General features: G+C 39.3%; 1 protein-coding gene across 37 annotated transcripts in view; it reads left to right on the top strand.

Annotated features, from left to right (window-relative positions):
* pcdhga11 (protocadherin gamma subfamily A, 11) overlaps positions 1–21,591 on the top strand; it is a 264,554-nt gene extending 242,963 nt beyond the window's left edge. For 20 of the 37 annotated variants that reach the window (XM_031898040.1, XM_031898043.1, XM_031898042.1 and 17 more), the window contains 3 exons: positions 7,626–7,687; positions 15,946–16,034; positions 18,032–21,591. In XM_031898040.1, coding sequence (XP_031753900.1) covers positions 7,626–7,687; positions 15,946–16,034; positions 18,032–18,240 — 360 coding nt within the window. In that variant the 3' untranslated portion in view covers positions 18,241–21,591. 37 annotated transcript variants of the gene reach the window in all.
* The last annotated feature ends 219 nt before the right edge of the window (positions 21,592–21,810 follow it).

The following is a 21,810-nucleotide window of genomic DNA, read 5'->3' as shown; positions in this document are numbered from 1 at the left end:
CAATCATTATATTCTTTATATTTCAGTCTCTATTTGGAGATGGGCTTGGTGGTATGGGCTGCAGTATGGGGATCTGTCATGCAAATGACTTTTACATTTGTTATCAATTAGAAGTCTTCAAAACATAACCATGTAATGTATAAAAACATAAAATGTAATGTATAAAAACCTCCTCTTAGAGTAGATCAGTATTGCTACTTGGGCTGGGTTGTAAGTAGAACACACAGTCATCGGTAGCTTTAGTATCCTGCCTGTACTGATCTGGCAAAAATATCACTTTATTTCACTTTTCTAACCTGATCTACCATATACCATTAATAGTTCCCCCTTTTTTGGTGTGTCAGTAAAGTTAGATAGTAGGTATGTTGCTTTATAGTCTAGTACTTCATAATAAGCCACACTTGCTGTTGTAGGCCTAACACTTGCCAGTTGCTGCAGACAAAATGCAGAGGTGACGTATAGACAGTAGTGTCTCATAAGCAACTGAAATGTTCTGACTCATGCATTACAATGGCCTGAGAACTTATTACTGGGAGCTTATATTATGCAGAGACACATATTTCCCGTCAGAGCTTGCCATGCCTACCTACTCACACATCATGAATTAACACTTCAATGTTTGTGTTAAAATGCTGTGATAACCAATTCATTGTTTGGTAATTAAAAAATATTTTGTTTAGGAAATCTCCTGAATTTGGAAGAGGTATTTTGCCAATGAGTAAGGCCATATGTGACCTGGACACTCCTTCCTTGCTTTTTAATATAACAACTTTGGATTTTACAGTATGTATGTGGGCACCATGGTGGCACTGCCGGCTTGGGCTAAATTCTGACAGGGGTAAAGCTTGTACCCTAGTATTTTTAAGCCTGTGGCACACTTTAATATCAGTATCCTACCTTGTATGTATGAATGCAAATATTCATCAAAGCACACACTTTCCTATTATTCCCTACTAAATTGTCAAAGCCTATCTATAAAGAGAGTATGGTTTTTGTTGTATCCATGCCGTGTGCTGTAACTGAATGAATACAACATCTGTGCTGGCCAGACACTTCTACTTATTTGCCAAACAAAAATCGGTTGGGGATTTGTTTTTTCAACAAAAACTGTGCATTCGGGTTTTTGCACAGGAGGATGAATGTTTCACACATACACAAAACTCTTGCCTCAGCCTGTTGCACATCATGTGTGTCTATGATTGTCTGGTAATGATGCAACTTAGTCTTTCACAGGAGTGCAACACATGTTTACTACAACTCTGTCCAAGCCATTTAGCACGGTTTTGTAAATCTTTTTTTCTACTAGTAATGGGCAACCAAGCTCTTTCTTCCCAAGTTTGAGGAGACGCTAAACAAATACCCCTACATTGTAACTAACATGAGCTAGAGTAGTGCAAAATGCAGTTTTCTGATGCAAATTATAATTTTTTTTACCTATTATGCAGAACTTTTTTCCTAGCATCCCAGTGCAATTGCAAGCACCCACTAAACAGAGTCTTCCATAGCTTGTACAATGCACCTAGGGTTGCCACCTTTCTAAAAAAAAACATCTTACAGTCCAGTTGGGGGGGCATAAAAGGTTGCAGTCAATGATATAAAGGAGCAAAGTAAAAGGGATTGGGAAATGGAACATAGATATAAGAAGGACATATTATAGATCAGGGAAGGAAAAAGGTAGGATTGGACTGGATTGGTGGCAGGCCAAGGGATAAACCTATGGTTATTACAAATTTACCGGCCCTAGCCTTGGTAGGCCAGTAAAATACCAGCGGGTGGCAACCCTAATAGTGCTAGGTGGTTAGTGGGGATGCCATCACTTGGCATATCATGTCATGCTGTGTTATTAATGGCATTAGTATCCATTTAGGGATGCTACCTGGTCGGTATTTTATGGTCTATCCGGTAAAACACCCGCCAAGGCCAGGGTCAGTATTACAAACACACTGTAGTTCTGCCCCTGTGACCTCACCACACCCCCATTTAAACTGCCCCCAGCCAGCTGGTAAAACAGATATCAAAAGGTGGCAACCCTATGTCCAATTCATGTGGCACAAATCTGGCACAAACTGCATCCATGGACACATCCCCTATAGCCAAACTCTGGTTCTAGACTTGTGGTAGGAGCATGTATGGGTGCAAGCACCTTTATAAATAATGCCAATTTGCATTTGCTGCCTTTGTGTTTTGTCTGAGAAAATACAATTAGGAAATTAAAAGGCTTCCATATATTATTATTATTATTATTAACATTTATTTATAAAGCGCCAACATATTTCAATTATATTCTATGTGCCACCAAAACACAATGTACAATATAAAGCATGGAGCTGTACTACAGGTTAGATGTGCATCTTGATTCTTTAGTTGGGTTGGATCTAATGCAGTGATGCCTTTGATATCATTCCTCTGATTGCCTTGCATGGCCCAAGCTAAAATATTGTGAAATGTGCCTAAAATGGCCCTTACATGGAACATGACCTCTGTAATATAAATCCCTATAGAATTACTAGGATTAACAGAATTAATTCAGCAATAATGACCAATGTGATATTTTTTTAATGTGTTTTGGATCCATGTAATGCTTGATAGGAAGTGGGTACTCTCGAAACGTCACTATATTGTAATTTAGGCACTTAAATTAACACAATTTTGCAGTGAAATAGCATTTTTGACTTTTGTTCAAGCCATTTTGTTTGCTCCAATACTGTTACTGCTATTCCGGAAATGGAAAAATTCTTACTTATGCAGAGTTTTGCAAGCCGCCGTTCCAAAGTCACCGCTGTACTTTTGCCTTTGCACTACACACTTATAACTACAGTTAATAGTAGGAGTTGTAAATGTGTTTGATATGCTGTTATAGTATTTTAAAATTATTTTAAATATATATTGTAGAGAGCAAAATCTGTCTGTGGGCTGCCTTTTACCAATGCCAGTTACAGATCTCTGTGAATAATAATATGCTAGGCAAGTAAAAACAACGTTCTCTGCATACAGAAGGCTCTGCCATATTTTATTGCCTAGCATTTCCCATATACCCGGGGGCATCTGTAAAATCCTGACATGCATCAACGCATTAATAAAGTACATTAGTTCTGCTTTTAGTTAATACATCCGGAATGCTTTGAGCACCATTTATAAATGGGATGTATGCGCTCCTATGTCATGGACTTGCTTTTATGCTTTCCTTTAAGGTATACTGGGCATGGGAGTAGTGGGGAAATAGGTTACAGATGTGTAATATGGAATGGCGATGTGTTTGGGCTGCTGCATGGTGAGTGGCAGAATGGAAAATAATTTTGTCAGCTTGCTAAAAAAATAAATTGCACTTTGCATTGAAACGACAGCTTGAAGTGACACAAATGAGATGGATATCATGTTTCCTCTGTTTATGTAGAATTGACCAATTATCCCTTTTTAAGCAGATACCTCGAAACCTGTTTGGATGCAGGCCCCATATTGTATGTCATGTCGTCATCTGTAACCAAATAGCTACCCAGGCATGCAGTTGTTCTATGTCAGGATTTAGATGAATATGGGGGAAATACAATGTGTATTGTGCTTCAAAATGGGGTTTAAATGCTTAAGCTGTATTCCCAGCACCTATGCAAAATACGCCTGTGGAACACACCCAAGATATATATTTTGCCTTAATTACAGGTTAGGTGTTTTGACCTAAACTTTTCATTTGAAAAGCAAAACAGAAAAATAAACAAACGAAAAGCAGCAGTGTTTGCCATGGGCATTTTTACTTGCTCTGTGAGGTGGATTGGATTCACATTGGCACCACATGGCAACGCAAGAGTTAATTGGCTATAGTTGATCACCGTCTGCCCTGTGGATCTTTACCAGACATTAATATCTTCTATAATGAAATTCTGCATCAGCAGCTCATTTATGGGGCCCTCTGACGGGCGCATTCAACTGATATCTGTCTGAAAATCGATGAGATCTCAACCGGCCAGGTTTAAAAATCCTGCCGGGAGAACCATCTCATTGACACTTTGATGTGGCCCTTGTTCCCATGGCCCAAGAGCCAAACAATGGATCTGATATGCCAAGGTGGGCATATCTGGGAAAGTGGATCTGCCATGGGCAGATGTATGGCCAGCTTTAGACTCAAACATTTGTAAATATTACTGACACTGGCACTGGACACTGGAATTTTACTCAGGCAACCAGTGAGCAATTAGTTCTATTAGTCAGCAATAGTAAGAATAAATAAATAAATAAATATGTGCATTGGTTGCTAAGGGTTACTGCTCTAGTTTTCCTGTTTGCACAGCTTTTTGCATCTGAAATTAATATTGTGTATGAAATTTAACTGATAACAGCGTTCCAGGACACTGTAATATTTCTGTGCAGTTGGTCAGCCTTAAGGAAAAATATCTCCTGGAACAAAAAGTTAAAAATATTGTTCTTTAATGTTGAACCAGATGGTGGCTATGACCTTGCATTTCAAAGCATGGCTCGGTATGCTGTGAGCAGACCATTAAAAGAATATCAAGCATCATGCAAAACATATATTTGCATTGCATTTCCATTGTGTTGTATCAGCTTTCCAAAGCCTCCTGTTGCATGGGATCCTTCATTTCAAATGCTGAAGTTCTCCATTCAAAGTACAGTTGCTGCTTTTGTTATATCTGTGTATTTTATGACAGGAGAATCCATTTGTTTTGCATTAGTTGCTGAGCTCATTTCCTCTCGCTGCAGCTGCACTTTGGCATCAGTACAAGTCTCTCAATTATTCCACAATATCTGGCAGAATAGTGGGGGTCACACTGTCCGCAAATCTGTCTAATTACTTACAAATGTGAACATCTCTGAGGATCTTCTCTCCCCTTCATCTTGGTGTTCATATTACTAATGTATGGCTTTGGCAAAGCCAAATGCAAAGTTTGGGACAATCAGTACAATATGTTAAATGTATATACAGAATTGTGTTTCATTTAACTCCAAAAGTATTTGCTCATAAGCTAAACATTCCAGCTCAAGATTCAGATCACGATACAGGGGCCTATGAAGAAAGAAAAGGCTCCTATTTATAGCAAAGAATAACGTGTCCTTGTGCTATTGTTTTCATTTATATCCTGTGCTTGTTTGTGGCCTAATAAAGTAGGGCAGGAGAATAATACAATTTTTTGTTAATCAGCTGTTTAAAGTCAACAGGGTACATTCACTTACCTTGACTGTGCAAAGTGCAATGTCAAATGTAGTCACCATGTTTTCCCACAATGCAGTGTTTTTCCCAGAATATTGGCATCATTGCACCAATTGCAAATTGGGCGGCAATTATTTGCGTTGAGGGAACCCTGGAGCTACTGTCTGGTCATAAGGTTTTGGTAGCTCCAGGGTCCCTGTGTGTCAATAGGTGAGCAGGAAGGACTGAGTGGTGCTGAGCGCAACTATACAGAAGGAGCACATTTTGACGCGCGTATATATATATTTGCTTTCATTCATTTGTGTATATATTTTGGCAGTTAGGGTTGTGTTCTACAGAAACCAGTGCTACCACATTGATCACATTAGTCTGAAATAAAACTGGGCAACAGCATGTTATAAGAATACACTACCATTTTAAAATGTGTACGTTTATGTTTAAACATATGTGGTACGTTTATAGTATGATGTGAAAAATTTCTTATGCATTGAAAAGTTATAGGGAAACTATAACCTTGAATTAATCCATATTAAATAGAAGGGCACAACAAAATAATTAAAGAGTTTCTATGTGTTTAGCTAGAATTTACAGCTATCCATCACTGGTACAAACTGTGTGTTTGCTTAAGAGGCTTAAATGTAGTTTAAGTAAATAAGCTGCTGTATAGCCATGGGGAAGCCATTCAGGTTGGAATTGGGCTGTAGGTCACATGTTTACATAGCAAATAACATAGCAATAGAATGCAATGGGTTTTAGAACTTAACCAGGGAGATACACAGAAGGCATATGTCAGTAACTCCCTACAGGAATATAGAACGAAAACAATTAGGCACTATATTTGTAGCTAAGAAAGAGATATTTGCAGGTGTTGGCAGTGACATACAAGATTTTGGTTATTAGCCATTGTCCCTGTAACTTTCCGTGTAGTTCTGCATGTTCTGACAGTCTTTCCTGCCTCTCTGGGTTGGCCGTGGACAAAAAGAATTAGTGATTCTTCCTTTTCACTCCTACAATGTTTCAGCCGAGATGATTGTTTTTATTTTCTAATTACGTAAACTATTAGGTAATGATTATTCGTTAATAATAATAACTTCAGTCAATAATTAATAACCTGTTAGTTGTAGAAAATGTGCCATTTCCTACTATTTGGCCATTATGTTCTTGTCTATGTGTAATGTACTTATATTGCTCAGTTAACACAGTCCTTATGAATTAAAAGCTGAAATGACACAATTAAAATTATTTATTATGTGGCTTTAATGCTCTTATTGCCACAAAGCCATAGAAATTCAGCCAAGCAAAGAGCATGAACCCTTTGAAACGTTTAGAGATTAGGAACAGCTGCCCAAACTGACTCTGCTAAGTGTTGAACTCTCACATCAATGATTTCATGTTATTTGTAGGGGTCACAACATGTTTGATGTGACAGGCTGGTTTCCATATAATTAGCTGCCACTCGTATTTGTAGGCAAAGCGGTGTATGGTATTAATTAGAATAATGGCAAATCCCCTATATATTTAAGTAATATGGCTCTAGGTAATAAGGAAACTTTTTGGTTTCAGGAAGTGACCATTGACTTTTGCCCTTTGAGTGCTGGTGATTCCTTCAAGTGCTAGTGATTTAAAGAAATGGCCTATGTACTTTACTGGTTGGCTTATTTATATCTCACGTTTCCAACAGTTTAAAATAGTCCTGTTTGTCCTGGGAAATGAGGTGTCATCCATATTAATTCTGTAAATCTTGCATCAGACACATTACTAACTATATAACTGCAAGCTGTGTGCCCCAACATAGCTATAGCCTTCTGTGCCTTATGTTTTCTCTCTATGAGTTTATGTTTATGAGATTCCGTCCCTACGTAGATGAAAAAACAATGTTAGGCTTTAAAAAAAAAATATATATATATATATTTTCATTTCATTATTTGAAACTTGTTATAGTTAATATGAATACACAAACAATATGGAAATTGAATTTGTTTATAACAAACAAAATGTAAAATTGTATATTGTATTTTGTTTATTTAAGTGGTAAAATATAATACGGTGCATTTACTTTATGTGCATGGAAACCATGTTTGTGTTATTTGGTTCAAGCAATTGTTTTATAATGTCCACTAATGTTCATTTTCTTTATTACAGAGGCTGATATTTTGTTTGCTCAGTTTAAATAAAACTAACATTTCTTCCCCATACAGGATTACTTAGTAATGTGGGCAAAGTTTACTTATGATTGGTACCACAACCGTGGACAGTTGGCCATTGTGGTCCACATGGTTAGATTAATAAAAGCTAATAGATGATTGGCTGATATAGGATATCAGTCTGGGAATAACTGTGCCCACGTTACTGCTGCATTTAAAATATGTTGTTATGTAAATGGTATTATATATATAAAAAACATCTATTGTTGTTCCTTAGTGATTTTCTGAAGAGCAGTTACAAGCACTTTTCTGTTTTCTTCCAGCAGGCGCAACCTAACGCAGATTGGCGGTTCTCCCAGGCTGCTCAGAAACCCGGACCCAGTGGGTAAGTTAGAATTTTGCTTCAGTTTTTACAGTTTTTAGATCTGGTTATTTGGCAATGTTGCCCATGGTCTATTGAGGTCTTTGTGCCACAGGATTTTCCAACCCTATTAATATCTGCCCATGCTCTTACCATATATTTGTTGGGCTTGTTGGAAAATGGCTTGAGCCATAGCTTAGCCTTAGTTTAGTCAAATGCTGTCCGTTATGATTTTTTTTATCATTTAATTTATCTTTTTTTTTGTATTGTCACTACAATACATAATGTAAAAATCAATTTTTTTATTGAAATGAAGCTAATATAGTGACTTCATATACAGAATCAAATGACTTAATTTCAAGTGTACTGATATTATACAGTAAATGAAAGTCCCTAATGGAAGCAGAGTTGGCTTACTGTACTTACAAATCTGTAGAATAACTGGATTTTAATGATAAGCAGGATGCTTGTTAGCGATTCTGAAAGGTAATGTTTCACTATAAGGATGCCCAGAATTCATCAGTTTTGAATTGACCCAAAAAATTCCCATTTGCTGAACAAAATGCAAATGACAATATTTAAGTGATTCTAAGGGGCACATTTACTAACCCGCGAACGGGCCGAATGCGTCCGATTGCGTTTTTTTCGTAATGATCGGTAATTTTGCGATTTTTTTTCGGCGTCTTTACGATTTTTGCGTAAAAACGCGAGTTTTTCGGCGTCTTTACGAAAGTTGCGCAAAGTCACGATTTTTTCCTAGCGTTAAAACTTGCGCGAAACGTCGCGCCTTTTAAGTTTTAACGCTACGAAAAAGGCGCGACTTTGCGCGCAAGTGTTAACGCTACGAAAAAATCGCGACTTTGCGCAACTTTCGTAAAGACGCCGAAAAACTCGCGTTTTTACGCAAAAATCGTAAAGACGCCGAAAAAAATCGCAAAAAATACGAAAAAGTCGCAAAATGTTCGTTTCCAATCGGAATTTTTCCAATTCGGATTCGAAATCGTGTCTTAGTAAATCAGCCCCCAAGTATAAAAATGGATCTGCCAGAGTCTTAATTTTGGTAGAAATCTAGATTTGGCGCATCCCTATTTCATTATAAGTGGAAGGTTGTTCTGTTGCTTATCCTGTCTCAGAGGCAAACATGATTCCTCCTCAGATGTGCAAAGAAAAACTGGAACAGATGGCCACATTGAGTGAAAAGCTAATGCTTCATGTAGTCTGTCTCCTTCTTACTGTTTCTTCCTTTGCACGTGGTACAGCACATTTCTGCTTTCCATATAGTCTTTGTATTGACACAGTTTCTGGGCTTAGCTATAGAACTGTATTGACTTGCACTAAATTATACATAGCGTTTGTTTTGGAATTCAATGTGGGTACAGTGAGTGCCTGGCATGGATTAGTTCTTTTCTTCCAATAGGAGTCATCAAAAGCTGCGGCATGGGCTGATTTGCTCCGTATGACACATGTATTACTTTAGTTCTGTACCTGTATCCTGCCAAACCACTGTTTTTAATGAAAAAATTCCGCCTTCACATCCTGCTGTAGTCCAGCTGAAAGCCACAACATTGTGATGTGAGGCATATCATTAAGGGCAAATTAATCAAACATCACTAAACTATTTCAACCACTAGACCTCACACATTACCCCTACTTTTTTCACATCCCACATTTTTTTCTTGTGCTTAAATTCATTGACACCCCCCTTTTTTTCCAAGCCTAAAATTCCCATAAACACCCATTTTGAGAATTTATCATTGCAATTTGAGATTTATTTAATGTTTTTTTGACCCATAGATTATAAAAGGTTTTGCCATATTAAACTTTCAGTTTAGAATATCAATGGTAAAATTGAGAAATAGGGCTTTTCCGGATGTTTAGGCTCAAATCTGTCATCTCATCTGCCAGTGCACCATGCACCCACTGACATTTTGTATCAGCTGATGAAATATCTAGATAGGACAGATTGTCTATGATCAGACAAGGTAAAGGTGACCATACACGCTAAGATCCTCACCAAGCAAGCGGATCCTCTCCTGATATCTCACCTACGGGTGGGTGATATCGGGCTAATTCGGTCGTCTGGCCGATTGAAGGCCAGGTGTCGGTCAGGCAGGCCTGTCATTAGTGCCCATACACGGGCCGATAAGCTGCCGAATCGGTCTAAGGGACTGATATGGGCAGCTAGAATCTGCCTGTGTATGGCCACCTTTACAGGACAGTCTATCGAATCCACTCCATGGGCCAAACTACCCAGCCGACTCTGGGCATAAATCACAGCAGAATATGCACAGAAAAAAAGCTAAAATAAAGGGACAGTCCCTTGATGATCTCAGAGACAAAAATGAAATTACTAGGGATTCCAGAATGTCCGTTCCGCATACTATCCTATTATGTGAGTGTGAGGGCTGACAGCTTTTTCCATTACTGGAATCGAATTGATTATCAGAATGACTTATTCAGCATGTGATGTGTGTGCGTGGGATGCATTTCCTGTATTTGCTGTGAGGTAATTAGCCGCCACAATGCTCTCTCACAGGCAGCCCAGCTATTTTCAGAAGCTGTATATGAATGGCTTCATTTTTAGCAGGCTAAGAGATGCATGTTTCCTTAAAGTCATTGTCAGAAGGTTTCCCATTGCGGTTCCCAAACCTTCCCTCAGCCCCCCTAACAGGGGACATTTCCAGGGGCTGTATAATAGGATTCATTATTCTGACAAGTCTATCTGACAAGGATATGCTGAGAAATGCTGAGCTGGGGTAGTGGGTGGGGGTGGCCAGCAGGCTAAGAAAGAGATAACAAACCACTGTGCTAAATGGCAAGTCATTTAGTTAAGTGCTTGAAGTGCACAAAGCATATCTGTAAATCACAAGGACACGGCAGGCTGGAAAACAGTATAGGTAATATAGATACTGAATCATTTGGCACACGGGGAGTCTGCATCACTGTGGTCTTCTCAGGGAGAACTGTGGTTTTTAAGTACTTTCCCTCCATCAGCAGCTGCTGGTTCCGCCAGGTATAGAAACATTCCTGAGGCAGCACCTGCCTCTGCCTGGGCAGCGTATATCCTAAGCATATGATACAAGCGGGGTGTGACTGCCAGCGGGGAAGGGTATTTTAGTTACACAATTCTCCCTGAGAGACCATCACTATCTGCTATAAACCATTATCAGCTGAGCCTGAGACACCATGGGACCAACCTTGCACTCTATCACGTTTACCTCTTCAAATAATTATCGGGCAGTCCCTTTTCTGTTGAATTGGACACCTTTAAAAATGTTCCCAAAAAAGCTTATTGACATGTGACAATTACAGAACAGGCTACATCCGTAATGGATTATTGTTTATATTTAATTTGACTATATAAAACTTCCTGTATACAGTTAGGGGATCCAATATTGGAAAACCTGTTATCCAGAAAGCTCTCAGTTACAAAAAGGCCATCTTCAATAGGCTCCATTTGAATCAAATACAGGTATGATATCCCTTATCCGGAAACCCATTATCCATAAAGTTCCAAATTATGGAAAGCCTGTCTCCTATAGACTCCAAACTGATTTCCTTTTTCTCTTTAATAATAAAACAGTACTTTGTTATTGATCCCAACTAAGATATACGTAATTAATCCTTATTGGATGCAAAACAATGCTACTGGATTTAATTAATGATTTGTGGATTTTTTAGGAGACTTAAGGTATGAAGATCCAAATTACGGAAAGACCCCTTATCCGGAATACCCTTGGCCCCGAGCATTCTGGATAATGGGTCCTATACCTGTAATTCAAATTTTTTTGAAAATATTTCCTTTTTCCCTGAAATAATAGAAATAATAGAATAGTGCCTTGTACTTAGGACCAACTCAAAACCCCAGGTCCTGAGCATTGTGCATAACAGGTCCCTTACTTCTATATGATTAATGGAAAGAACAGATGAGATCTTAGGTACTACCTATTAGAAAAAAAGTGTTTTCATTGAATTGAGTCAATTCCCATTGAGTCAATGGGAGAAATGCAAGTGGCAAAGGAATTATGAAAGAATGATAAAAAAGCACAATTTGTAACTTTTACTAAAACCAATACAGAATCTTACGCACTATTTGTTACACGGGATTACCTGATAAGTCCTATGGCATTAGAGTGGCCGCACATGGTAAACTGTAATGGTCGTTTTTAAAAAGCTTTATAAATGTGCCCCATATGTAAACTGCCATTGCAAATAAGAAGAAAATGAGTTTATGTTTAGAAAACATTGCACATTATGAGACATTTTCTTATAGTTTTTAAGATATTTGATGTTTTATTAGTGAACTCCTTGAACCAAACAATTTAGATTGCCGCAGCATTCTGGGAGTCCCAGGCAGATAGCAGGACAATGAGCTATAACAGGGGTATTGTTAGGAGCGGAGCCACAGTCAGTCATTTTAATTGCCCCAGCATCCTGGCACCATGACTTCACTCAGGCACAAGATCGACGACAAATAACCCTATTGTCAGTGATCCATGTGTGCGGCTCTAAAGCTCACTGCTGGATCTGTGCAGTGATTCCTGGAGCAAATCTTCTATAATAAAATATACAGGGAAATATAATTAGCAGCAGGGAGCTGAAAATGACTTTTTATCCTGAAGTTAATTGGATTTTTTAAATAAGGATGAGATTTGCCTTTGAACTAAGGAGCTTTTATCTGTTTCGGGTTTCTTGTCTGTTTTAATTGTTCATTCCAACCGGCTGTCTATTTGCTCTTACCCCACCCCTCTGTTAGAATATTCCATGATTCTGTATGACTGTATTACAGATTAGTGCAGATTATAGACAATAGAGCTGCATTGGGGTGGCCTGGTTTTGGTTTAGGAATATTTCTGTGCATTCTTTTGGATTATAAACTGCAGTAGTATCCCTGTAAGGAATTTTTTCCCAGAATCCTGTTATGACATTTGCATACGTATGAGGCGGTCTCCTCAATCCCTTTAGCTTGTTCGTGTATCCCCACTCCTGGCTCTACCTAAGCTGATCAGAAAACCCTGCGTTACACTGATGAGCCCCAAAAAGGGCGAAACCGGTCTGTAGTTGGGAATCTGATCAGCTATTATCCTGTCTTCTGCTTTAAACCCAGTGGGTGAGCTTTAGCCTATATGATAAACCCATGTAAATGGACTTTTCTATTAAGGAATTTTTTCCCAGAATCCTGTTATGACATTTGTAAGTTTATAACAAATGCCATATTCACAGTCTTATCTCTTGAACTGATATTAATGAGAGTGATGGAATGTTAAGGCCATGCATGTTTGTTGTTCCCACAGTTAATATAAATAAGATTTTGGTGCCTTGTAAGATAAACAGTGTTTGTTAACTAGAAGAAAAATTGCTTAAAATCTTTTCATTTATTAAAGGAAATGTTCGCTTAAAGGCAATTTCCCTTACAGATATTTTAAAGGGATAGTTCACCTTTAAGTATGTTATAGAACGCCCTATTCCAATCAATTTTGCCGTTGGTCTTCATTCTTTTCACATATTTTTACAGATTTATTTGCCTTCCTTTTCTGCTTCTTTCTAGCTTTTAAATGGGGGTCACTGACCCCGGCAGCCAATAACTGTTGCTTTGTGAGGCTACAATATCATTGCTATTGTTACTTTGTATTATTAATCTTACTATGCAGACCCCCTCCTATTAATATTCCAGTCTCTCATTCACACTACTATCTCGTTGCTAACATAAACAAGACCATAGCAACAAGGTAGCTGCTGCACAAAAAGCTATATAAATGAAAAACCATAAAAGTTGAAAAATGACCAATTGCAAATTGATAGTAATGTCTACATCATACTAAAAGTTAATCAAATGATGAAATAGCTCTTTTAAAGAAGACACTGGGGATGGTGCCAAAATATAAATCTGTTATTCTATGGGCCAGTGCTCTTTTTTCTTACTTTTATGCTGACACTGGCAAACAGTGCAATAGCTGGAATAAGTGACCAACCACTAGGATGCTCAGTTCTGTTTACCAAACACATAAGCTATAGCATAGCCAAAGTCACTTGTAATATAAATGGGATTCTACTGTAAAGCTGGTGGCACACAGGAAGATTAGTCGCCCACAATAAATCTTTGCTACTGTGGGTGACTAATCTGCCCAAGATGACTTCCCACCGGCGAGAATGTGAAACGTTGATGGCATACGCGCCGTTTCAGTTTTCTGAAGTCGCCCGACATTTCCAATCACATTGTTGCCGGTGAAAAGGCATTTCAGGGAGATAAGTCATCCGTGGCAGCACAGGTTTATCATGGGCGACTAATCTCCCCGTGTGCCACCAGCCTAATAGCCTGACAGGTAATACTAGCAAGCAAGTAGTAACAGTATAAATGCAAAATTATTTGGACCACAAAGGTGCTGGGGTCAATTGAAGCTAAAGATATTTTCCACACCCCAACATTATTTTGTTAATACAGTACTTGCTGTGTAACATTTGCATGACAGAAGGGGAAGTGAGACATTCAGGTGCAAATCTACATGCCTCTAATGCAGGGATCCCCAAAATGTTTTACCCGTGAGCTACATTCAAATATAAAAAAAATTATTGCCTATTTGGTAGCCCCTATATGTTATTGGATGTTATTGGCTATTTGGTAGCCCCTAAATGGGCTGGCAGCCTACAAAAGGCTCTGTTTGGCAGTATACATGGCCTTTATGCCTCAAAAACTTGCCTCCAAGTCAGAAATGTAAAAATGGGCACCTGCTTTGAGGCCACTGGGAGCAACATCCATGGGGTTGGTGAGAAACATATTGCTCCTGAGCCACTGGTTGGGGATCAATGGTCTAAAGTGACTGTGCAGTGGGATGGACCTCAACACATAACTCCAATCCCCCCTTAAACAGAATAATTTCAGCTAGGCATTGATGATGTCCAGGATAGGATGTAACAGGCTACAGTAATTATTAACAGAGTTAAATACCATAATAAAGAAAAATTATGCTACAGACAAAATGCTAAAATGTCCATACCCATATGGAATACTTACCAACTAATACCCACCACGTGGCTGCCTGCCTGCCATGTCAGTAACCTTCCACACTTCATTGGTTGGGAAAGGAAGAGTAGGCAACCTTAATCACCCACTTGGGCCTTTGCCTCTGGAGTTCACCACCCACCATTGGCACTCATGAAAACACTGAGGCCTAGACCCTCACCCCCCACAATCACTTCTCCACACTATATGGCAATGTAACCCAACACTCGGGTACACTTACCAGGTCCAGGGTTGAACTGGGGGGGGGGTTGCAGGGCCCACTGGAGCTGCCGCCCCAGGGGCCCCACATACCCCTAGGTGCCCCCCGTTGGCCGTATCCCCCGCCGCTCCCCCATAACCCCCCACAGGGGCCCCACCTCCCATCCAACATCCTCCACTGAACATGCAAGTGACACCAGTGGCAGGGTACGACACTGGTGGCAGGGGGAGCAGTAACAGGGATCAGGTCTGGGCCACCGGGGCCCACCAGGTTTTTCCCCAGTCTGACCCTTACCAGGTCCATGCCTACTCCAAGCGTGGGTAGAAGGAATGTTGTTCCCTGGCTGCCCACAGGTAAAGAAACCCTCACTTCCTCTGTCCCGCTAACTTAAGGTCCCCATACACGGGCCGATAGTAGCTAATCAGTCCGTGTATGGGCACCAGCGGGCCTGCCCGACCGATATCTGGCCTGAAATCGGCAGATCTCGTTGATGTGGTCCCCGGACCGACTTTACCTATGCCCGTCATTATTTGGCCCTGGTGCCAAATGATTGAATTACCCTGGATTCTCCCGATATCACCCACACGTAGGTGGGGGATATCAGGAGAAAATCCGCTCGCTTAGCGAGATCGCCAAGTGAGCAGATCTGCCAGTGTATGGGGACCTTAATTCACCTATTTTCACCTCACTTTCTACATCAACCCACAGACAGCACACACACTTCCTCTGTTTATTGTCTGCCCCAATGTGACACTTTTGCCTAAAGGAGCCAGAAGCCCCATCCCCTGGCACTCACCACTGGCGGAAGTTTCTGGTTTGAAGGTTAAATTCCTTGACAGTTAACATAAAATCCTCGTTAAATGTTAGCGATAATATCTTTATTACACTGTTCAGAGAGTGCTTTTTAATGTGTGATATTGTCTTTGAACTCTATGTGAGATGCAAAACTTTATAAACAACATGACAAGTATTTGGTGGTTGTTTGTGGTGCATTTTCTTATTGTTTTTGTAATAATACCAATAGTTGTTGTTAATCTTATTGTGCCATTATGGTTTCTTTAGGGCTCAGCCCACAGAGGAAGCTGGTGTGTGGCCAAATAACCAATTTGAAACAGAGAGACTTCAAGCAATGATTTTGGCATCTGCAAACGGTTAGTCTAAATGAAATGCACACTTGAAGTTTAAAATCATTTATATGACTGTGCTGTAAAGTAAAAGAATTCAAAAGATTGCTCATCCCACCTCCTTATGGTTAAAGGGGAACTCCACCAAATATAACTTTAGACTTTTGAAAAGTAAACTTCTCCAGATTAAAGGATGTGACATGATAAGGGCAGGTTAAATATACCCAGGCTATGGTACCATAGTATTTTGAAAACTTTAAATGTCTATGCAAATTCCCCAGCCCACCTCCCAATGAACTAAGTAGTAATTATATGAAACTACACTGACAATAGACTTCAGTGAGAGGCTGCAGTGTAGAGTACCTTGGAGTTCTGGTATTTTGAAGTGGTGGGGAATATGCTGCAGTCATAAAGCTATAGCTCTCTATGTGTTCCTGTGCCTTTAAAAACAATAAAACTGATAACTTGAAGTCATAAGGGCTCTGGCACATGGGGAGATTAGTCGCCCGCGACAAATCTCCCTTGTCACGGGCGACTAATCTCCCCGAATTACCATCTCACCGGCAAAAATGTAAGTCGCCAGTGGGATGGCACACGCTGAGCCCTAAAGGTGTCATAGGAAAGTAAGAAGTGGGGAGAAATGAAGATATTTATATCAAGATTAACATTATCTGCCAAACTGTTATAATAATGAGAAAGAACAGCCTTCTCCTTTGATAAGATGGCTCCATGTTAACCAGAAGAATGCAGCTTGAAAAGAATACCTTTTCTTTAAAATATATCTCCTTGTTCACGGCGACTAATCTCCCCGAATTGCCATCCCACCGGTGAAAATGTAAGTCGCCGGTGGGATGGCACACGCTGCGCAGGCGATTTCGGCAAATCGGCGAAGTTGCCTTGCGAGGCATTTTCGGCGTTTTGCCGAAATCACGCCGCCGCGTGTGCCATCCCATCGGCGACTTACATTTTCACCGGTGGGATGGCAACTGATGGCAACTCGGGGAGATTAGTCGCCTGCGAACAGGGAGATTTGTCGCAGGCGACTAATCTCCCCTTGTGCCAGAGCCCGAAAGGAGAAGGAAAGATTAAATCACTGGGGGTGCCAAATGTTAGACAACCCACCCCGCTTCAGTGATTATAATCAATTACCTGATACCCCAGGCTGGTGCTCCTGTAAGCAGAAAGCTGCATTGGCCTGGGATACTTTTATCACCACAGATTAATCCTCTTCGTCTGACACATGCCCAGTAGAGTAAAAAAGGCTGGCTTTTTGCTTGAAGTTTAACTTTTTACTCTACTGCTCATTTGAACACGGCAAGAACAAGGAAGAAGCAAGAAGAAGATTGCTTTGTGGTGCTCACTAAAAAGTAACCCTAGCTGGTGTGGTTTTCTGCTAATAGGGGCACTGGCCCAGGGTATCAATAAGCAATTCTAATTGCTGGGGGTATCTAACATTTGGCATCCCCAGTGATTAAAGGTGGCCATACACGCACCGATATTATCGTACGAAACCTCGTTTCGTACGATAATCGGTGCGTGTATGGTATGTCAGCGAGCCGACCGATGTCGCAGGAAGCTGCTGAAATCGGTCGGCTCGTCGATTGGCCAGGTTAGAAAATTTTGATCGGGCGCCATAGAAGGCGCCTGACCAAAATTCTCCCTTCAGAGCTGAATCGGCAGAAGGAGGTAGAAATCCTATTGTTTCTACCTCCTTACCTGCCGATTCAGCCCTGAATGGTGTGTGGCGGATCTGACGATGTTTCGTGCGACCGATGGTCGTACGAAACATCGTCAGATCGCCACGTGTATGGCCAGCTTTAATCTTAATTAAAATATAAAGGGCTTCATATCCCTATATATATAATCTGCTGTCAGTGTTTACAAAGACAGGGTGAAAGGGGACTGAATCTGTGTTATCAAAAGGTCTATTATTGCTTGTATAAATAAGATTCTTTGTAGTTGTGTTAACTAGAGAAGGCTGGTATATTTTGTGCACACATTTATTTTATCTACTCTTATCACAGAAGCTGCTGAGGGAACATCTGGCCTCGGAGGTGGAACAGGAACAATGGGACTCAGTGCCCGCTATGGACCTCAGTTCACCCTGCAGCATGTCCCTGACTACAGACAGAATGTTTACATTCCAGGAAGCACACTGACTCCCACTAATGGAGCAGGAAAGCGGGAAGGAAAAGGAAACAAAAAGAAATCCAGCAAAAAGGATAAGAAGTAATCAGTGACTTTTACTTATTGGGCAGTAACCCCAGAAGAATTCCCCAAGCGAATTGGTAAAAGAGAATCTGAATGTCATCTTTGGGGAAACACAGTATAAGAATCAGTCATGTACGTTTCATCTGAGCTATTTGCAAAAATCTAGATAATTCTGCCTCTAGTTCTTATGGTACAGTATGTATTTCCACCTCTGGAACAAGTGCTCTGTTAATATTAGGCAACATTTTGTACCAGTGCAAGGTAATTTCATAGCTGATAATATGCACACTTTCTACAAACTGCTAAAAAGATGGTTTGTTCCCACATTTCTAATTGTGGAACTTCTTCCATTGTAAATAATTTCAACAAAATAGCTATTTATAATTTATCCGCAGAAACTGTCCAAACTTGGGTCCCTTCCTTTCCAAATTGCTATGATTTTTCCTTTTCAAGAATCCAAAATATCACTGGCAGTAAAGGAATATCTCTGAATGTAAAGCTGAGGTTTTGGGGACTGTTTAAAAAATCCATTGCTGAAGGTCATGCTAATTTAGAAGCCAGGCAGTTCTCCAGCCAGTGATTCCTCTGACCTCAGAATAAGTAACTATGAGAAAAGAAAGAAACAAAATTCAAATAGCTAGCAGTTTGCCTGCATGCCCTTCACAGGGGAACAATATCTCAAAACTGGAGCAAATATGATTAAAAAGAAGCCACTACTGCTCAAAAATTGTAAAAAAAAAATGGAAAAAAAATATTTGTAGTGATTGTACAACTACTAATGAAAATGTGTTAACGGTGTTATTTTAATACTGTAATTATTGGTGGGTTTGTTTTTTTGTTTATTTTTTTGAGGAATAAACGTTCATCTCCTGCACCAACAGTAAATGAGTTGGGAGAAATAAAAAAAAAAAAAAAGACTAAATAAACAAAGAAGGAGGAGGAAAACACCCATAATGTTACGCAGAACGCAAAACAATGATGTTTTAGGTTCTTTCTCAACTCAAAGAGTGCTCAAGAGTTTATTACACTTCTGCACAGTGAAATGCATGTATAAACCTCACTCTGCTATGGCAACTTCACCAGACTGTGTTGCATGTTTCCAGCATGGGGTTATTCATTCTTTATATAGGATGGTATATAAGTGAGCCTGTTTAGTGCAGGTCAGATAAGTATATGATTAGAAAGAGATAGGTCAGATGGGGGAAGGAATAAAGCCACAGATCAACAGCCAATCCAAAAGCTGCTCCACTATCTGTACAAACATGAATTCCCTAACATGGCTAACATGTAGGGTCCCCACTTTTATTTTGTTTCATTCACTGTGGTGAAAGCTATTTGCAGTCTAATAATCTCCTGTGCGATGCAGTTAATTTTAACCAAATAGCCACAATTTCCTGACCCCAAAATGGTAATTGGATTGCTCAGTGGATCAAATACTACTGACTGTTAAATAAATCTGAATTATATATTCCCTTTCCACTAGAAGGCATCCAACCCATTATGAAATATATCTTACCGTACAGTAAAGACACTCTTTAATGATAAAAATCATGGCACAAAAACAATAATGATTGTGATAACAACGCCACTCTGATATAGATATTAAAATCTTTGGGAAGGTGGCCATACAGCTGGCGTCTATAAAAAATATACAACTGATCCACAGGAAATAAAATGGCCTAATACATTGCTTCTGTTCATTCGGGCAGATGTACCAAGCAACCAATATGCTTCCATTCCAGTTTAGACAGATCACCAGTGATCTGAAAGAACCATAGAAGGGCTGAAGGGCCTGTTAAAACACAATACTAAGCTGACAGATGGTCAGGCAGTACGGTTGGCCCAACTACTAGGCCAAGTGTGGGCACATACACCCAGCTTTATTTTGAATAATTCATCTGACAGTCACAAACACTAGCCCATTGGTACTAATGGATCCTAATGCATCATATTTACTTCTACTGAGTCACAGTATAGGTACAGTGTAAATAAACACTTGTATATTGGAATTCCTTCTTCTTTGGCCCCCAGGACCTTTTCAAACAGTCCAGGTTAGGATTGTGGTTGCATTGATGTATCTTTTATATTTCAAATTAATCTGAATATTAGATGAATCACCTATAATACAAAAAAAAAGCTAAAACACCATTCCCAGCTTACAATTCTTCATAAAAATAGGTTTTTAATGATTTCATTTTATAACATATTATATTGTACCAGTTTAACAATAAGCAGGTTAATATCTGGTTTTAATCTTTCATGTGCATTAAAAAATAATACTGACAGATATGTTGTTATCTACTGAAGTGGGCAAATCTTTCATTGGTTGAAATCTTTCCATTCTCCGGCAGCCATTGGCTTAACAGAACAGTGATACAATAGCTCGACAGCTGAACTTATCATGTTTCCTATATTTGATATAAAGGGACTATGAAATAAAAGCTTTTCGTTTTACTTAACACTTTTACAGTAATAAAATAATCAGCTTTGCTTTCCTGTGAAAATATGGTTTAATATTTTTTTTCTCTTGCTGGTTAAGATGTAGCCCTTGATCCTCGCAACCCTTGTACATGTTATTATTTCATTCTTTCATGACAATCTATCCTTTAGGTCTCATTCAGTTATAGGTTAATAAAAGTGCCTCTTTTCAAAAGGCCAGCATGGAGGGGGGAAGTATGAGAAAAGTAGCATTTGCTTCGAACCACTGGTGTTGGAGTGGTTACCATTTGCATTGTGAGATCTACTCATTTGGGAAGCTGGCTGTTTTTTTCAAGCTTAATACAGGCCCATGGCGCTATATAGTTCTATTTACTGAAACCATTAACCTATAGCCCACTATGCCATAATTCCTAATATCCCCAGTGTACAGTAAACTCCCAGAGCAGATTATAAAATATTGTATTATACTCTTCACTACCCTCCCCCGGGGTTGCGTCGTAGTGAAATCATTTACATTTGCTTGTAATGCAAACAGATAGGGAAGTCACGTGAATAGTTTAGCAGTAGATGACATTTTACTATTTTATTTTTTCTTATAATTAAAAAAAAATCCATTGTAGAGAAGCTATTGTCTTGTACGAGTAATGTGTTTCTTTTCATCCCTGTAGCTAACTCGTGAACAGCAGTATTTTAATATCCTCTTATCTTTCTATGTGGTTTGTGATATCAATGTACATGAGATGAAATGCACCTGTCCTTTCAATGTGTCTAATAACAAGCTTTACCTACATATGATATATATATGCTTATTACCCTTTCCTGTATCCATCTAGGCCCATGACATTGTATCACATGCAAGTTTTATACTCTGTTTTTATATTGCTTTCTTTCTTTGGGAAAAAAAAAATAAATAAAACATTTTCTTCAAAAATAATGTGAGATCTTTTATTACAATGTTCCCCCTGTGTAATTCTCTCCCCCATATGTAATAAAAGGCACTAAGTTTGCCCAGGAGCAGTAACCCATAGCAACCAATAAGATGTTTGCTATTAAACAGGTGACCAGTAAATTATACCTGCTGGTTGGTTGCTATGGTTACTGCTCATGGCCAAACAGTGCATTTTATTACATACCCCCAAATGACTTTTTAATA

This window comes from Xenopus tropicalis, chromosome 3 (genome assembly GCF_000004195.4).
Source record: "Xenopus tropicalis strain Nigerian chromosome 3, UCB_Xtro_10.0, whole genome shotgun sequence".
NCBI classification, from domain to species: Eukaryota; Metazoa; Chordata; class Amphibia; order Anura; family Pipidae; genus Xenopus; species Xenopus tropicalis.
Note: the sequence above shows the minus strand (reverse complement) of the source record. Positions and strands in the feature narration are given on the sequence as shown.